The 19,180-nt window shown below is 38.0% G+C and overlaps 1 protein-coding gene across 1 annotated transcript in view; it reads left to right on the plus strand.

The window, feature by feature from the left end:
• Positions 1-19,180, plus strand: part of MPPED1 (metallophosphoesterase domain containing 1) — a 66,617-nt gene that overhangs the window by 15,873 nt on the left and 31,564 nt on the right. Inside the window, exons 3-4 of the mRNA XM_071733263.1 lie at positions 3,420-3,601; positions 18,940-19,165. Coding sequence (XP_071589364.1) covers positions 3,420-3,601; positions 18,940-19,165 — 408 coding nt within the window. The remainder of the gene's footprint in view (positions 1-3,419; positions 3,602-18,939; positions 19,166-19,180) is intronic.

A 19,180-nucleotide genomic window follows, 5' to 3' on the forward strand; every position in this document is an offset into this window, starting at 1 on the left:
CCTCCTGCCAATGAACAGAATAATCACAAAGAAGTAGACATAGAAAGTGTAACAAAAGCACCTTTTATTCACATGATTGTTATGGGTGGAAGCTTAGCCCTGCTTTATAGTCCATGCAAGTTTTGTCATTAACTTCAGGGAGGAGAGGGCTTTGCCTTGTCTTTGTGTATAGTTCACCATCTAGATTAGTGGTATTGCAGGCAGTCATAAACAGATTTCACATAGACCTGTTAACATCTGAACTCCTAGTAAACTACTTTAACCACAGGGGTTTTTTTATGTGCTCCTTTTCTTCTGAAATAAATCTTCCAGCTCTTCCTTGGTCCTCCCTCCAGTTTTGTATTTCTTGTTTACTTTTTAGCACCCATAGCATGCTGACAGTCCTTCATAAGCACATCTTAGTCTGGCATTCCTGTGCTTGTGAGGTGCTGGGTTGGCACTGACAAGAAGGGTGGTGGTAAATTCTCTTAGTTTTTTGAGTTCCATCAGTTGTTTTTTGGAAATTTCTGCTTCACTCCCTTGTGAAACCACTGAAATGTAGCATAGAAATGAACCTTTGGCATTGTTTTTGTTCTGAGATTTTTTAACTTTGCTTTTCAGTTTCTCTACAAGTTTACATACCGGTTTAAAGAAAAACAAAAGCATTTGCTCAAAGATAATCAGCAGATCTTAATTCCTCTGCTCATGCTGCAAGCAGTGCATTGGGTGTTGGTGTGACAGCTGCTGTGGGAATGCATTACACAAAAATACGGTGATAGAGCCTTCAGAAATTATTTCCAGTCATACAGCTTAGATGCCTCTGTGAAACTTGACATATGTTTTTACCTATATCTGGGCTCAGTGTGTGCATATCCCTTCAATTTGAAAATCTGCATCTCATTTATTTAGTTTTTTGTACTGATGCTGTTTTCCCATGAAAATTCTCTGGCCCATTGCACAGAATTAAAAAGCTCCACATACCTTGGCAACCAGGAAAATGCTGTCCACGTCTTCCCTGTCCCCATTCAAACTGTAAGAAAAAACATGTATTATGTGCTGCATGGGTTGCCATGATAAGTCTGTTTCTTTCATTCAGCTTCCAAGGGCCAACATGTGAAATGCATGCAACTCCCCAGACCCACCTTGCTGTGCTGAGCTTTAAAAGATTTCTGAAGGAGAAGCAGAACCTGCTGCAAAGACTACCATTACTATGAGAAGTCACAAAGTGGTATTTTAGACCAGTCTGTGTCCTTATGTTGAGTGAGGATAGTATATTTGGTTAAAAGCTGTCTTACTAATACCACCTGCAACTCACTTTGGGAAGTGTTGGGCAATAATCAGACATTTGTTAATGAACTGATGTTGAATCTTTTTAGCTTGAATGTCTGCAGTGGTAGCCAGAGTCAGCTCCACCTCATTTTTATCCGGCCATCCCAGGTCATTTTGAGGAGGAACTCCATGAACTGAATACACTGCCCTTCACACAGCTTGTAGCTTATGACAAGCCTCATTCACTAGTGTAAAACCCAGCATCCACCATCCGTATTCCTTTGCATCCCTGATTCCTCCTCTCACAACTCATCAAGCTCACTCTGTGTTAGCTCTCTTCTCTCCACACCAGGCATTTTTAACATCTGATGGCAGTCACATGTTTGAGGTTGTGCTGTTTGAGGTTTTGCTGTTTGAGGTTGTGACCTCCAATGCCTAACGCCCCCTGCATCTAACTTGTTTTTTTCATCTGCCCTTTGGCATGTGCCCGTGATCCTCCTGCAACAGACACGCTCCTTCAGCCCAACATGCAGTGTCTGCAGCTGCTCTCTCTCAGGGTACAAATGTTCCATTCTTTGTCAGCCAAGTTTTATGATTTGCAGTATGTGCTCACTTACATACACCCCACTAGCATGTACATACTGCAGGGTATTCATTTGGTATGGTTTGATCACAGCTGATTTTACTCCTTAACTCATGCTTGGTTACTTTCTGCTTAAAAACTGGAGCTTGAAAGACAAAACATGCTTGCAATAAAAGGTTATCCCTCCAGTACTGCTGTGAAAAACTCAACAATACTTATTCCTAAATAGGTATCTGAAAGACAGGTACAAAATAGTTGAATGTTAAGAACTTTTCTTATATGTAAAAAGATTTGAATGTTTTAGGTTTATTCCTCACTGTCTCACTAATATTGTGAAATTGTTAAAAACACTTCAGTTTACCTGCCTATATATTATATATATTTCTTCTCTGACTTAAAGAAAAGATTGTGTGATTAAAAATTATTATTGCATATCTTTCAAGCAGTAAAATGCCTTCTGAAAATTTACCCAGTAAATAGGGGTAGTGCAAATGATAGCAAAAATCTCTAGCTGCTTTTCTGAGTTTATTGCTGTAAAGGTAAGCTCCTGAATTGAAGCACAACCAGCAAGGGTTAGGAATATGTATTGCATACTGAAACAGAGAACAAAACTGACTTGTCCTTTCAAAACAAATGTAAAATAATTTGTAACAATTCTTTATATCTTTGGTTTCAAGTGACTTAAGTATAACTCTTGCATCTCTGGCTGTTTGATTTTATTGCATCAGAATTTGCTAAAGAATAGCAGATATGGTATAGCTGCATATAGATAAGTTTGCTTCTATATATTCCAACAAAATATGGATTGATGGTAAAAAGATGGAGTTGAAAATAAGTATTCCTCATGTGGCAGAGGGGTGTTCTCTGCTTTCCTCTTGCAAATCGTAAGTAAGTCTCATCAAACTGGGTCAGATCTTTTAGCTGTCTCAGTTTTTAATATCAAGATTGGGCTCTGAACAATTCAGCCTCACTCCTGACAGCATCTGATTTCATTTAGTATAATTAAGCCCAGAAAGTTGCCACATTTGTCCTGACAATAGTCAGGCTTGAACGTACATTTACAGCTGCTGTTAGGAGAGTTCTTATCTTGCTTTGCATTAACACACTGAAACATATCTCCAAAATGTGTTAATTAAATTTGCTGGAATTATATAACTTTCAGAAAAAAAATATAATCAGAAAAAAATGCATTTAAATGTATTTATGTATCTAAAATAAATCTTTTCTCTGCGTAGCATGTAATCATATTTAAACAATGAAGCAGGATAGTACTGTTTCTCTGAAACTGGCAATGCCTTTGATTTATTTGTAAGTACTTTTTTCAGTTTCTGCCACAGATCAATCTCTTTTCCTTAATCTCTTTAAATTAATCCATCTACCCAACAAATACTGAAAATGTTGTGATGTGAACATCAAGAGTTTTTACACCTCCCATTAGTGTTAGTTTGTTTTTAATAAATCTCTTCCATCAGACAGATCTAGAAGTCTGTAATCTTTTGTAAAGGTAAAAAATAATATTAGAATTGCAAAGTAGACACTAAGGAGTACAGAAGTACTTTATAACCTTGTTATGATGCATTTCTTGCAGGGTTGATCCAGTGCCCCATGATGCTCCCAAACCTCCAGGATATACACGATTTGTCTGTATTTCTGATACTCATTCAAGAACTGATCCCATCCAAATGCCATATGGAGATGTGTTAATACATGCTGGTGATTTTACTGAGCTGGGACTTCCAAGTGAAGTAAAAAAATTCAATGAGTGGTTAGGTAGGTATTGAATTCCGTGTGGATTTGAAAGTAAACTTGTTTACTGATTGTATCTGCCCCTTCTGCTTCCCATTAAAAATCATCATGCACTCAGAAATTATGAATATTAATTTGACTTTTAAATTTGAATGCAACTGATCAGGAATCAGACTTTTTTTTTTTTCTTTAACAAATATTTTTGCATTTTTCCAACTGAGCAAATAAGATTTGTGAGACTATTCATCTGTTCTGCCTTCACACTCTGGAGTGTACATTAAGCAACTTTGTGTGTTAGCAACAATTTAAGTCAGTAGGTCTTTAATGATTTACATAAAACCTTTTACATACATTGTTATGGCTTTGCTTCTGCAAAAAAAAAGTTGTTGTGACTGAAAACATTTGTCTGTTTAACCCTGAAGGCTCATAGTTTTTTTTATCTGAGGCTCAGCTGCACCACAGTGATGAATTCCAAACAAAGCAAAACGTGTGCCTGTGGTTGCTGTCTTGGATGTAGCAGACCAGATGTAGATGCCTTCTGTAGGCAACTGTTGGCATTGGGAACTGAAATTCTGTTCCACTGGGCAAGAGCGTGGTGATTTACATCTACTTCTGCAATGTTTTTATATGCTAAAAAAAAATGACAGTGAAAATTGGAAAGCATAAACTGTATCCAGACAAAAACCCTGATCAGTTTTGTTCCTGCACCAGTGTGGATACCTTTATTTAGAATAAAAACATGATTCTGGATTCTGATAATTCATTATCAGAAAAGGGTGAGAGGACATGAAGGACTTAAAGAGAGAAAGGACATAGTTTATAGGTAATAGATTTCAGTTTTGTGGTTGACTTTCTCTCTTGTAGTTGATATATTTGCATTTTTACTGTCTTTTTTTTTTTTTTTTTTGCTTCATATTACAGCATTCCACACTGGAAAGGCACAAAGCAGAGAGCTTGTAGGCTGAAATGGAATATAAAAAAAGTCATGTCTTTACAATTAAAAAAAATATTTACTTGGAAATAATTATCAGCAAGGGCAATAGCTATTTATTAGAACTTGGGAAAACATTAATATGCATTGTTCTATGAGCAAGGTGGGGACAGCATGTCAAATTAAGATGCTCTTGTTACAGTGTCCTCACCTCTGCCTCTGTATCCAAATGAAACAGTTTGGTTGTAAAACAAAAAGAAATTTTTAATCCTACTTTGTAGCTCTCTGCCATTTATTATAATGTACTGAAAACAACATACAAGGATTGTACAATCTGTCTGGTTGTCCCCTCTAAATAATACCCATTTTATTTATCTGCTACTGTGGGAAGAAAAGTGCTATGGGAAATTGATAAGGAGGAAGCATGGGGGTACACACAGTACTTACTGCACAGTTTTTGTCTCCCTGGTTCTCCATCTGCCTCTCTGCTGGTCACAGCTGTACAGTGTTCTGAAGAAGTCCTTAAGCTGAAATCCTCTCGGTGTGGTAGAGAGCTTTTCCAAGGCATTTCTGTGGTGTTTTTTTCACCATTTTTATTCCAGAAGAATACTTAATTTTCTGACTTTTCAGGCATGCTTCCAATTTCATGGTAGTTTGCAGTTTGGGAATAGGTGATCTTTGTGGTTTGGGTTATATTTTTACAAGAGTATCTTTGAGCTGTGCAAATATGTCAAGTTAAAGATTTTTTTTAGCTAATTGGCAACTTGAAAACATGCAAAATTTCATCTAATTTTTTAATTCTTTCAGGAAAATCCAACAGGAAAATAATTTGTGCTCACTACATAGGGTTCTTTCAGCATTTATATTTTTTTCCAGTTCATAATTGTAAGCATTTTTAAAAATTATAGCGAATGAGATTTCAAAATGGCAAATTTAGCTTTTTTTTTTTTTTTTTAGATGAACAATTAATCAACATTTTAATACCTTGAGTGTTTACAAAATCTATAGTAAATGTGAGAATGGTTAGAATGCACTCTCTGAGAAGAAATTTCAAAAGTTTTTGCTTGTTGTCCATTTTGTTGTGAAAGGTACTAGCTTCCAATAGTTTGGATTTTTCTATATTGCTGTTTCCAGTACGTGCCATGATTTGGCAGCTCCCATAGTCAGCCCAGCCTTCTTCCTTGTCTTAACATTTTACTGGTCTTTTGAGAAAGTAATTGGCAGACATTGGTATGGACTTTTACCTCCACCATCATTGTTAGCTGCTGCCAACAAATTACCTGTCTGTTGCTTCATCCCATAGCACAGGGCTCCCTTTCCCACTTGGTTACTCTGTTCTGTGTCAAATCTATGTCTTCTGCCATTATTAGACTACAACTTCATTTGTGCCTTGGAATAAACACTGGAATATTGGTGTGTTACACCTTCCCTTTCTTGATCTCAGCTTCCTCTTAGCCACTAGATGCAGGCCCTGCTCCTGCATTTGCACCATGTCTTTATGTGTAGCATTGGCTTCTATCTTCCAGCTTTTTGTTCCATCATACCTTAGGTGTGTGCTACTCTGGTCTCTAAGCCTATTTCATCTTTTTAACTTGACCTTCAGCAAATTCAGATTTAACTTTCTGTTCTACATAAAATTTCTGTGCCTGTCTGATGGAAAGTGTATTTTACATTAATATCATTAACTTCCATGGACCTTATGGTTATATCAAGCACATGCTCAAGTGTTGTGCTAATAGAGGCACATTGGCTTGCTGAGTCATATCCTAAAATATGTTCTCTCTTTTTTAGGCTAACTGTATGGGTACAGAGGAAGGCCTGTGGCACAGCTCAGATACTGGGTCTCTAGCTCAGTACTGTCTTTGACTGTGGCCAGCAGCCAAGGTGCTCTGCTTTGCTTGTCCCATGGTCACCTAGTTTTATACATTTTATCCTCTGACCCTTAAAACCCTCCATTTCATTTCACTTAATTCTTTTTGGTAATTAGTTGTTTTATTTTCTTTTTCTCTAAGCCCGCTCTCCCCTTCTCAGGGACGGATTGGAGGTTTTACTAGGGCTAGGTTGATGCTTAACTGTATGAAGGAAATTAAATGCTGGTGGTGACTGGATGTGTGTGTTTTCTCAGATTTCTGTGGTAGTCTGTCCAAGGACTTCTTGAGCCACAGCATTCAATTGTGTGATTTTTTCTCCTCTGAGTTTTTTAATAGCCTTTTAGATCTATGCAAGTTTTGAGTGCCAGCACAATATTGCATCCGAGTTCCACAATGTGATGTGGACTGTGTGAAGAACTTACTTTGAACCCATTACCTGCTGGTTTATTTGCTATTTGCTAATACTGGAAGAGACAAGTGAACAATTTCAGTCTTCATTCTGCTTAAGAATTTATACAGGCTTGTCCCATAATGTATTTTTCAGACTGAAAACTGTTTAGAAGTCCTTAAATGCCTTTGATCATCTGTGTCACTCTTTGTTCTGCTTTGTTCAATGTACTTTCAAAAAGACCAGAACTTCACATGATCTGAGTACACCACAGATTTAACCCCTGGCATAATGAAATTTCCTGGTTTGTTCTCTTTTCCTTTCTACTGTTGTGAATTATTCTGGTTTTATTTTTAACTGACTAAACAATGAGATGACATCTTCATAAAATTGCCTATTATAACTTTATGAATTCTTTTCCGAATGGTAATATCTAGTTCAGAACCCATCAGTCTGTGTTTGTAGTTGGTATATTTTCTCCAACACTTGAATTATTCTGCATAAATTTATATTCAGTTTCATCTGTCCCCTTATTGCCCAGTCATGCAGTACCATGATGTACTTTTGCAAGCCAGATTTCTATTTCACTCTCCTTATTCATGGTAAAATAAAAGGGGAAAAGGGATTAGTAGTCAGTTTACAAAGGTTGCCAGTGGTGTTATCATTTGGTCAGTTCCTTCCCTTTTTTCCCAGACTGACCTTTCTCCTGGTTTTATACTTCATTTTTTTCCTTTATTTGCCTACTTCCTTCTCTGACTGTTTTTTTACTTCCAAATGTGAAAATCCAGTTTTGCAACAGAAAAAGTGAAGTACAAAATATGTTTTACACTATGGCTAAACAGGAGGCCATGAAGCCAATGAAACTTTCTGATGACTTTATAAGTATGCATGGTAACACAGCTTTGAACATGTGTTTATTTTCTAACATGTGCAGATTTTAATGACATCACTTTAAATAGCCATAAATAAGTTGGCAGAACTGTTTCAAAATGCATGGGGCTGTTGGAGTGTGGCCACATGATGGCTACAAAAACAGTCAGGGCTGGAACATCTCTCCTTTCAAGACAGGCTGAGAGTTGGTGTTACTCATCCTGGAGTAGAGGAGGTTCCAGGGAAGCCTTATTGTGGCCTTTCAATGCTTAAAGAGGGCCTCTAAGGAGGATGAAAAAGCTTTTTACCAGAGCCTATAGTGGGACAGGACAGGGGCCAGCAGTTTCAAACCAAAAGAGGTTATATTTAGATTGGATATAAGGAAGCAATTTTTTACAATGAGAGTGGTGGGACACCGGAACATGGTGCCCAGAGAAGTAATGGATTCCCCTCTCTGTAAGTGTTCAAGGCCAGGTTGGATGGAGCTTTTGAGCAGCCTGATATAGTGAAAAATGTCCCTGCTCATAGCAGAGGGAGTTAGACTATATGATCTTTAAAGGTTCCTCCAACCACAACCATTCTATGATGCTATGTAATCAGGGCTAGAAAAGGTATATTGTATTACTGGACAACAGATCAAGCTCACTCTGCTGTTCTTCTCCTCAGCTTTTTCATTATTTTTGTTATTTATTTCCTATGTGCATATAAATCAAATGTGTTGTAGGACATGTCCTGCTTTAGTGCACTCATCAAATAATGACACCAAAACCATCTCTATTATTTTTCTCCCATATTGTTGGCACTGGAAATTGCTTGCTTGCCTCAGTTGCTCTCATAATTCCCTTTGCTCAAGTCTGTAATATCACTTTCAAATTTTGTATGCTCCAGGACCCACCGTCACTTGAAGCTTGTGGGTTACCTTCCTCAAAATTTAAATAAATAGCCAAGCTGTGATAGAATCTGCAACACATACTTCCATATTCCCTCTGAGAATTATCTTCTGTGCACAGATTGGAAAGATTACTTAAACTAACACATTTTATAATACACATTGTTTCAGTGTGATTGCTTGAGTTTCTTCAATGTGAAAGACAGTGTTCCCATTTGGAATTCAAGTTCAAGCTAAAGTTGAAATAAGAGAACAGAAATTGTGGTGGAAAGCAATGAAGAGCTCTTCAGAGCATTTTCCTGAAAATGTTAATCTGACTTGTATATCATTCATACACACACAAACAATAGATAGTTTGACATGTACTTCAGGAATTGACCCCAGCAGATTCAGCTCAAAAGATAACATTTTTATGCCAGGCTAAAAATATTTTAGAGTGAAGATGCATCCTCAACTATAATAACTAGCACTACTAGAATCACCTGTTTGTATTATTAGATTGTAGAAAAAAATAAACTAATTTTTGTCAATAAACATCATCCCTACTTTTAAGTTTGTGTTAAAATTCAGAAATGCCTGAAACACTAGGCTTAGCTTTACTTTTGGTTTACTTTTCAGTTTTGCAAAATTATTGTATTTACTTTTCTTCCTCTCTTAACAGGTATTTAATATTTTTAGGTTCTGTAGTACATTTAAAACAGATTAAAATTGTGCTGAAAAAGAAAGAAAATCAGCTTCAGAGCAGCAAAAAAAATTATAAATTGTAGTCATGCCATTTTGACCATCGGTAATTACACTATTTTAATGTTAATGTAGAAACCTCTTGAAAGAAGTATTTAAGCACTAATTATCTATTTACAAAAGAATGGCTTTGGAAATGCAGCAAAAAAACATTGAGCTATGTAGGGATTTAGAACAGATGTCATTTTTAAAAGACTGGGCATACTAAAAAAAAAAAAAAATGTTGGTTTTTATTGCATTTCTCAAATGTGTGATGTCTCAGATCAGTTGGTACATCTAAGGCTCAGACAGAACAGCTCAGAAAAGTGCACTGCAACACACTCTTCCAGTATTCCAGCAGTTCTGGGGAGTTAGTGTGTCTTGAGTGTTAAACTGGCTCCTAGGAGTCTAAGGAGTATTTAAGCTAAATCCCTGCATTGGGAAGATGACCCTGTTTTCCAGGTTTGCCTTCCATGCTCGTGGTCAGAAGCTGTAGAAGCTATAGAGTGGTGGGTGCTAAAGGATTTTTTCCCTTCATTCCCTCCTCCCAAATGCATTTGTGCCTTTGGGGAATTTCTTGCACACTGTATGAATAATGAGGTTGCTTCTTTCCACTGCTGGAGTGGAAAGAAGCCAAACTTGAAGATTCTGTGTCTCTGGGATGACTCACCTAAAAATGTACTGTGATTTTCAAAAATATTGAGATCCCTGACCCTCCAAATAAACAAGTGAGTAAAAATACCCTAGTCTTGTTCCAGACTAGCAGACAAGTGTAGCTTTAGGGAGGTGATGTGGTCCCGCAATGCAGAGAACAAATAGGGAACTGAAAGATCTGGAGTATGATGTCTGTGAACTGTCATTGCCTGTGGCAGAGATATTTGAAAGAGCCTGAGGAAGAGAGGCAACCAAATTCTGGTTAGTCCTCTTCAGATTTGACAGCCCCTTTATTGTTCCCTCTTGTAAAATTGTGAAAATGATGCTTGATCCGCCTACCACATGAATGTGTTTGAGGATTAGTTATTCTCGGCACACCACTTTGAACACCTATTGTGGAGCACTATACACAAACATTAAACACTGTTATTGGTGCTGTGCACCTCGAACATGACACACGGCTCTTTGTAGTCTTTCTTTCCAGAATGTGGCAACTGGGACATACTGAAAGCACATTTGTGGGATCTGAAGATCTGAACAGGAAGCTGTATCGGTGTGCAGAGAGATCCTTGAAGGAATTCTTAAGTTTTTTTTTTAATTGTTACTTTTCAACACAGTCCTCTATCTCCTTTTCTTTCATTGTCCCCACATACATGTTAGAAACCAGAACTAGACAATAAGCTGATAAAGAAATTTGTCTCCTTAGGTCTCCTTAGGCTATAACTATTCCAGGAGATAAAAAAAGAAAAATACTGACTAAAATCAACCCTATGACTTAGTTGAGGATTCTCAAGGCATTAATTGAAGTAATCAAAGGGAACATATCAAAGGAAGGTTCCATCTAGGCAAACCTTACAGTTTTGCAATTCTTTAGGCATCTGTTACTGACTGCTAGTGGACAGAAGGTACAGCACTACATAATCTTTTGGGTTGACTCACTGCAGCTACTTTAATGACCTTGTTTGCAGAGAGCATTGGGTTGGTTCTGTATAATTACAGGGTAATTAAATAAACCAGGGTGAAAAGAAGCCTCTTTTCCTTCAGAAGTGATTTTGGCCTATTATTGTACATGTGTGTGGGTGCGTATAAAACACAGTATATCAAAGACCCTAAGTTGAACTATTATCAAATATTTTTTAGTTTGATTTGCCTTTATGTATTTATTTTAAGAAATCCTGTTTTGCAAATGTGAGCAGCATTGTACGTGTTTGCTGTTTTATTGTTTGATATAATTACTGGCTTTTACAATGCAAGAATGTCTACAGCTAGAAGGTTACAGATGACTTAGGAGGGAGTGTTCATTTACAGTGTTATTCCAGATTACACACCATACAAAAAGTATGTTAATGTGAATTTCCCAGACATCAGCCCCAGTGTTTAAACACAGAACTGTCAAAGAGATGCTAAAAAAGCAATCTGAGATGGTTATGCAGTCTTTTGACTGTATCACTCACTGCTGTATTCTAAAAGGTTGAATTGAGAGGGAAAAAGCATTAAGTGGGCACTTAGATGATTGCCACTGCTTTTAATGAATACTAAAAATTCTGCTCAGCACAATAACAGGAGAGAAGCAAAGCACATCTGCTTGTACAAGTTTGCATTTATCTTGGTGAAGTTACAATCTGATAACAGTTGTAAGCTGCAAAGGAGGTCACTGGTTGATAAAGATGCCCAACCTCAGTACGAGAGGTGTCTGGAGCATAAACATCATGCATTTGCTTTTGAATTATTTGCAGTGTTGATCTAATTTACTGAGAAGAGGACTTGCTGATAGAACAGGGTGAACCTTTTAGCACACAGAATTGTAGTTTGAGCAAACTCAGATGCAGAAGAATAGCAAACAAAGGGACGTTCAGTGCTTTTGCATTATGCAATTTGTATTTCAAGTAATGGTCCCCCAGCATTTCAAGTTATTTTGTAAAAATTATGCTCATCATAAAAAGAACCTACTGTAGTTTAGAAGTTAAGAACTGCTGTAATAACTTTGTAATTGGTGCACAAACATGCAAAAAAAAAAATAGATGTTGTTTTTCTTAATTAGTAACCTAAAGTAAAAAAAGGAACAAACAATAATGTTACTAGCTAAACAATATATATTACTGTTATACACATTATGTACCCAGAACTAATGTCAGATTCTTATCCTAAGCAAACAAAGGCTGAGAGACGTCTGAGCAGGACTTGCCACAACTGACAAAACTTCCATTTACTTAGGTAAGATGTTAGTAAGATGATAATACCATCTGGCTATATGTAAGCTGAATATGACATCCCAAGCTTTTTTAGATTATAATGATCTCAAAGAATAACAAATTACATTGATTTAGAAGATTTAGGGTAGAAATTTTTTGTGTGAGAAGATGTTCTGGGAAGTGAACCACAGCTGCCTGACTTCTCGAATTCTGTCTTGCAGATGGTTAGTGGGTTCTTAGGTGTCTCATCTCATGTGGTTTCTCCTTTCTTTGAGGCCTCTCCTTCAGAGTGGGCATCAGTCTTCTTAAACTTTCAGAAAACTCAAGGGAATACAGTTATCTTTGAAGCCTTTACTCCTCTGCTCGGTATGGTAAATGACTTTTGAATCTTTCAGGCATTTTCAGAGGGACATTGAGAGACAAGCACAGAGAAGTGTAAAACTGTTGTACTTCTACAAGTTTTGTTTCTATGAGAAAAAGATATCCTTTGATAAAACTGCTAAATTAAGTGCAAGATAATGTGTCTCCAGTATTTTTCTGCATGCAGATTACAAATTTCTGCATGGAGATTACAAAAAGGAAAGGAAAGGGGAAAATGAGTCAGGAAAAATGAAGAACCATGTAGCAGAGAAAAAGGAAAAAGATGGGGAAAAGATCGCTCATTCCAAATTAAAGTAGAGGCTGAGAGAATGGATGGAGCCCCATTCCAGATTGGCAGAAGGAAAAATTTGGATGTGGAGAAAGCCCTGAAGCCTGAGACAGAATTTGAGCCAGTATGTTTCTGACAGAATTTTGATGTGTTGTGGAATCAACAGGAAAAAATCCAAATATGATGAAGTAGCTATAGGTTGACTATGGAGGAAAATAATGTTAACATTATAGGAGGAGAAACCCCCTTATTTTAGGAAAAAATGTGAAATTTTGCTTAGCAATGGAATTTTTATCCCCTCCAAATGTTTTAAACTGACATTTTGATTGGTTTTGTTTCCTTGGTAATGTCAGAATCACTACATGAATTTCCAAATATATCCCATTCCACGCCAGTGGCATTTTAATAATTTTAATACAGAAATTTTTCCAGACAATTCTTGCTATTTGTCTCCAGGCTATAGGGATATTTTAGCAGAAGCTTCTCAGGTGCCAAGAACAGAAGTATCCCTGAATTATGGGCAAAACCAATCTAAATAAGAGAGGAGAAAAAAAAAAAAAAAAAAAGCTTTCCCCCAAATTCATAATTTTTCCTTTTTTTTTTTTTTTTTTTTTTTTTTTTTTGTTTGAAAGTACATATTTGACTCCCATATCATGTGTTCTTGCATGTGTTTCTTGGCACTCCTGAAGGGAGTGCCTCCTTAATTTTACTGGGGAGTTAATTTTGCCCTGGATATTTATGTGGAATTCCTGTGACAGCTATACATTTCAATATATTTGTATACATAGATTGTTTATTGATACCAAGTTTGCTACCTGCCCACCAGTAAAGCCATATTCTAGCATCAAGTGTTAGTTGGCTATCAACTGGGTATTTAGTCTTACTCATCTCTTAAATGGATAGCATGAGAAACTTATACCTAAGTTAATGGAATGTAATCTCTAGTTCTTTTAAATTGCTTGCCTACCATAGATTTGTTGCATCAGAATCACAACATGAAATTAGTTTTTAACTTCTTTCAATGTTACAGAATCTTTAAAAATCCTGTTTATGTTCCAGTGCAGAATTACAGAAACCTAAAATCACATGGGATCGGGGGGGAGGGTACCTCTGGAGGTTCAGTCCAATCCCTTCTTCAAAATAGGTCTAGTTAGAGCAGACTGCTTGTAACCTTGTCCAGTTGAATGTTAGATGAAGGATAGAGATTGCTCAGCTGCCCTGGGCACCTGATCCACTTTTGACCATCTTCATGGTAAAATTCTCTCCTAATGCCATGTTCCCACTTGTGATTGTTGCCTCTTGTGTCTGTGTGCACCTATATGCAGAACAGATCTGCCTTCTGCCTTTGTTCTGAGGTCGGGTAGTTGCAGACAGCAGTAAGGTCTTCTTTTCATCTCTAGGATGAAGAGGTTCATATCTCAGCCTCTTTCCATGTGCCACATTCCCCAACCATCTTGGTGCCCCTCCACTGGACTTGCTTCAGTTTGTCAGTACTTTTTTTTTTTTTACTGAGAAACCCAGAACTGGACACTACACTCCAGATGCTAGATAGAGGAGAAAAATCACACCCCTTGTTCAATTGGTTTCACTGTTGTGAATACAGGCCAGGATGTGGTTGGCTGGCTTTGCCACGAAGACACAATGCTGTGTCTTGTTGAATGAAGTTACCCCATCCTAGGTGCAGGAGTTTTCTTTTGCTTTTACCAAATTTATGAGGTTCCTGTCAGCCCACTTTCCTAGTCTTTGGAGGTTCCTCATAATAGCAGACAGAGTGTGTCAGCAGACTCCCACTCCTGAACTGGTGTTGTCTACAAACTTGCCGAAAGTGCACTCCATCAGATCATCCAGGCTGTTAGTAAAGATGGGAGACAGTATTGGCCCAAACATAAGAGCTCAGGGCATACTTCATGTGACTGAATGACAGCTGGACTTTGTATTACTGATTCTAGCCCTTTGAGCTTAGTATTCTGGGTGGTATCTGTCCCACCTTATTGGCCATTCTGATCTCACCAATTCAGCTATAAAGATGCTATGGCAGAGTATGTCAAAAGCTAAAACCAATGCAAACAAAACTCTAGTGTTCTCCCTTATCCACAGAGCAAGTCGTCATCTCAAAGAAGGCAATTGCATTAGTCATGTGTGATTTTCTCAAGTTAAAGCAATGGTGGCTGTTCCAAATCTGTTTCCTGACCTTCATGTACTTGGAAGATTACTCTGTGGGAGATTTGTTCCATAATTTTCCCAGGCCTGATACGAGTTTCAGTGGCCTGTAGTTGCCCAGATTACTCTTCTTACCTTTTTTGAGAAGGTGTGGTGTATTCCAGTCCTTTTCAAAGGTGACAGAGCTGTGATAGACAGGTAGTAGGCCTGTGTCCATCCATTGCAGCACTCCCATCTGGTGATCTATCCCACTGTGTCTTCATAGTCTGAGAGTTGCCACAGTTCTCTACTATGCATGGACTTCTCCTTTTTTCTGGTTGTGTTCCATGCTGTGCCTGAGAGGCTGCTTTTCAAGGGTAAAGAGACAAAGCCCTCTTCATCCTGTAGTCCCCCAGCTACTTCCTCGCTGCCTCCATGCCCTCACTCAGTGCGACAACCCTTCCTCAACACACGTATAACTCTTCCCTCTGTTTTAGTGAACCTGTTGGCAAGACTTGCCCCATTTTGCCAGGGGAATTCCATCCCTCCACAGCAGTCCTTGTTCTTCAGAATTGATACTGTGGTCATAGAAGCTGGAGCCCTGCTTGCAGTACCAGCCACAAAGCATCATATTGACTGCAGGATGCATCTGTTACCACCTGAGCAGTGAGCTCCCTCACTGGGAGAATTAAGGAGGTCACAGCCCCCTCACTGTTATCTCAGGGCTGTCAGTCACTCTTGATATGCTCATGGTCTCTCTGGTGATACCATTGGTGTCCACGTGGATGAACAATTAGGGAATGTAATGTTTAGCATATGCCAGCTTTGGGAAAGAAGGAACAACAACAACAAAACCAAACCAAACCAAAACAAGAAGGAAAACCACTTAGGAAAGGAAAGGCTAGGCAGTGTCTTTACTAAGGCTTTGTTTCATGGAGTTTGTAAATCACAGACAGAAGGAACCCACTGCAATGGGTATGTTGTAGCAGATTTTTGTCATTGGTAGGAATCTTTCTTAGCAAAATGCAATTGTTACAAGAAGGCACAAAAAGCTGCATGAGTGGGAATTGAACATTCTCAGCTCAATTTGTTTTAAAAGGGACAGGAAATGTGCTTCTGCTTGGTGTCTTTAATACTCAGCTTGCCATTAGCACCCGCTGGCAGGTGTGGGAATAAACTATTCAACCTGGGATTGGTAGAATTATCTCTGGTTGAGAGCTGGTGTCACAAAAAGTGATAGAAAAGTGATTATTCTAAAACTATGGACAAATGTAGAAACAGCTATTGGACTATGCTCTCTTGGGGAAGTCTTGGTCCTACCCAAATACTGAGCCAAGACTACGAATAGTGCAGTATAGAAAATCATGTATTTGTGTTGGAAGGACAGAACAAAATAAGAAAATATGGAACAGTTCAAGTAATAACATATAAAAAGGAAAAGTAAGAAGTTGTAGGTCACAAGTAGGGAAGAGTTGTTGCTGTAAGGTAGTTTTCAGTGGATCTTAAGGCTATAAAAGGCACTTGAAACATTCAGCATTTCTCTGGACTCTGCTGATAGACCATGTTGGACTGTGGTCTTGCTGCAGTGTGGTGGTTTTTTTCCCTGTGAAGTCAGTGGTAGGAGGACTGTGCTTTAGTCCAGAGATGTTTATCATTCAGTGTTGACTTCTCCATGAGGACTAGAGTGAGCACTGGTAAATATGGATCACACTGGAAGCAAAGAAGGTGGGAAATGTGTAATCAGTGTTGTCTGAGAGCTGAGGGTATTAATCTGAACTTCTTAACTGGTGTTTTACACGTTTAGTTCATGACAGCAGTGTCCAGCCAAGAACAAGGTTGCAAAGAGCCATACGTGAGGTTGACTCTGCACTTTGAGAACTCTTGGAGCAGAAAGTGAAGCATGTCCTGAAGTCTTATAAGAAACAAAATTTAAATAAAATGTTAATTCTGCATACAAGCAGTGAGAAATACCCCTGTTAGTCTAAAAGGTTAGAATTTAAAGGGCAAAAAAGGATTGTGGAAACAAAGAGAAAGAAATAGGTTTAGAAAGTTGCCTCCTGGTATGGAATGAAAGGGAAAAAAAATGAGCTGCAAACTCATCAAAAACACAGTTGTTAATTGAAAAGCTGACAGACCTGTAACTACAGCAGTGCTTCTGGCCGCCACTGTAATAAATGTAACTGTACATTTAGAGTAATCTGCTAATTTGCCTAAGTAACACCCACAGACAGCAACATGACATAAATACATTAGTGAAAGCAACAACTGTAACCAGCTCGTACAGGCTCTTGGCTGCTAGATGGATGGATCAGATGAGCTGGAAAAGATTTACAAAACAGAATCGAAATGGAATTGTTAACAGTATTGCAGCACGCAGGATTTCTTTATTTTCCTGTTTCCCCAAGGCCTGTGTGTTGGATGCTCATACATAATATGGGATGTAAGGAACATTTTTAACTTGTATATGCATGTGTGCACACACCTGGAAAACTTGTAGAGATGGAGTACACATCTGCAAAGTGCTAAGCATCTCAGAAGTAAAAATGACAGAATTTACATCTCAAGTAGTCTTTCAGGTAAATAATCAAATCTCCAACATTCAACGTGTAATCATAAATACTTAAATGAGTTTCTATTAATACATGTTCCAAAGGCTGGAACCCATATATGCTGGGTCCACAGAAAAGAGTGGAAACTGCGATTTTCTTAATACAGATGTTGTAAGAGTCTGAAATACGTACTTTAGAATTACCCAGATCTTTTTATTTGGAAAATAATGAGTTCAGCCATGTAGCATCTCACCTGGGCTAGCACAGTTCTCTGTTGTCTGTGTATACGAATGAATTACACTGTTGTATTGTGTTCCAAAGTCCTCCTCATGCCAACTTTTGCCACCATGTATTGACTGTTTTTTTTTACATTTTTAAAATATCCTACCTTTAGGTTAGGCTTGGAGTTATCACTAATTTTTTTCTTTATTATCAACGATACTTTTAAAAATAAAAAATTACAAGATTGCTGCTGTGCAAGATGGGTCTCAGTTTCAGTTAAATATTTCTTTCTGCTCTCAGTCTCTATTCTGACTGTCTTCATCCTAATGCAAATTGATAGTGCAGGAGCAAAGTTAATGAATGCAGCTTCACACGGTTTCTGTCTTTGTTTCCTCTTAGATATACTTAGAAGGTTTCTGCTGAGCTTTTTGAGACAGGCAATGCCTGCATTCAAGGGCAGTATCCAGTTAATAACCAAACGTGGAGTCAGGTGGAAAGTTTCTGTTGCAGTGCTGCTCTCAGGAAGAGCTCACATGTGTGGGCATATATATTCTTGCCTTCATCAGGAGGTTGTAAGATTTTTCACTAAATATGAGTTGTAAAATATTCTAGAACATGAGTCACTTTAAATTATAGCTCATAGATCTAAGGAAGTCACTGAGAAAATGGAGCAGGTAAAAACATGGGAGAGAGGCAAAATGCGAGACTTCTCCGTGGGATGTGGAGTTTTGACAGCTAAGCCCAATCCTTGTCTTGCTTGAAGACTTGATCTTAACATCAGGGCAAAGAGAGCAGCAGACCCTATGGCTGACCCAAGTTCTGACTGTAAGACCTTCACAGTAACAAGTCAAAAAAGACCACAGCTCTGGGAGAAGAGAGCTGACATTATTTTATCAAGCATTATGGCCAATCTTCTTTGAACCCTAATTTCTGTCAAATAGTTATCATCCCTGTCACAGTAAGTGATACTTGCAGCACAAATGGCAATTAACTACAAGTAAATAGTAGAGCAGAAATCTGCAGACTGGTTTTTAAGGTTGATGAGTTGATAGTAGTTTCAACACATAAATGCTAAGCATGCTAAATCAGTGCGCCCTGAAAAAGACAGCAATGTCATCTACCTGAAATCACCAGGAATCACAGTAATGTGCAGTAGGGATATGCTCAATTGTTTCAAATACATGAGCATATTATAGGAATTGATAATGGTGAGTCTGTCTGTTTGCTTTTCTCAGCAAACAGAGATTTTCAATAAACCAAATAATTTGTTTGTTTTTCACTGTTTCAGGTAGCCTGCCCTATGAATACAAGATTGTGATAGCAGGAAATCATGAATTGACCTTTGACCAAGAATTCATGGCTGACTTAATCAAGCAGGACTTTTACTATTTCCCCTCTGTTTCTAAGCTGAAGCCAGAAAGCTATGAAAATGTACAGTCTCTTCTAACAAACTGCATCTATCTTCAAGACTCCGAAGTGACAGTGAGGGGGTTCAGGATATATGGCTCCCCTTGGTAAGCAGGTTTTTA

This window comes from Heliangelus exortis, chromosome 1 (assembly GCF_036169615.1).
Source record: "Heliangelus exortis chromosome 1, bHelExo1.hap1, whole genome shotgun sequence".
NCBI lineage: Eukaryota > Metazoa > Chordata > Aves > Apodiformes > Trochilidae > Heliangelus > Heliangelus exortis.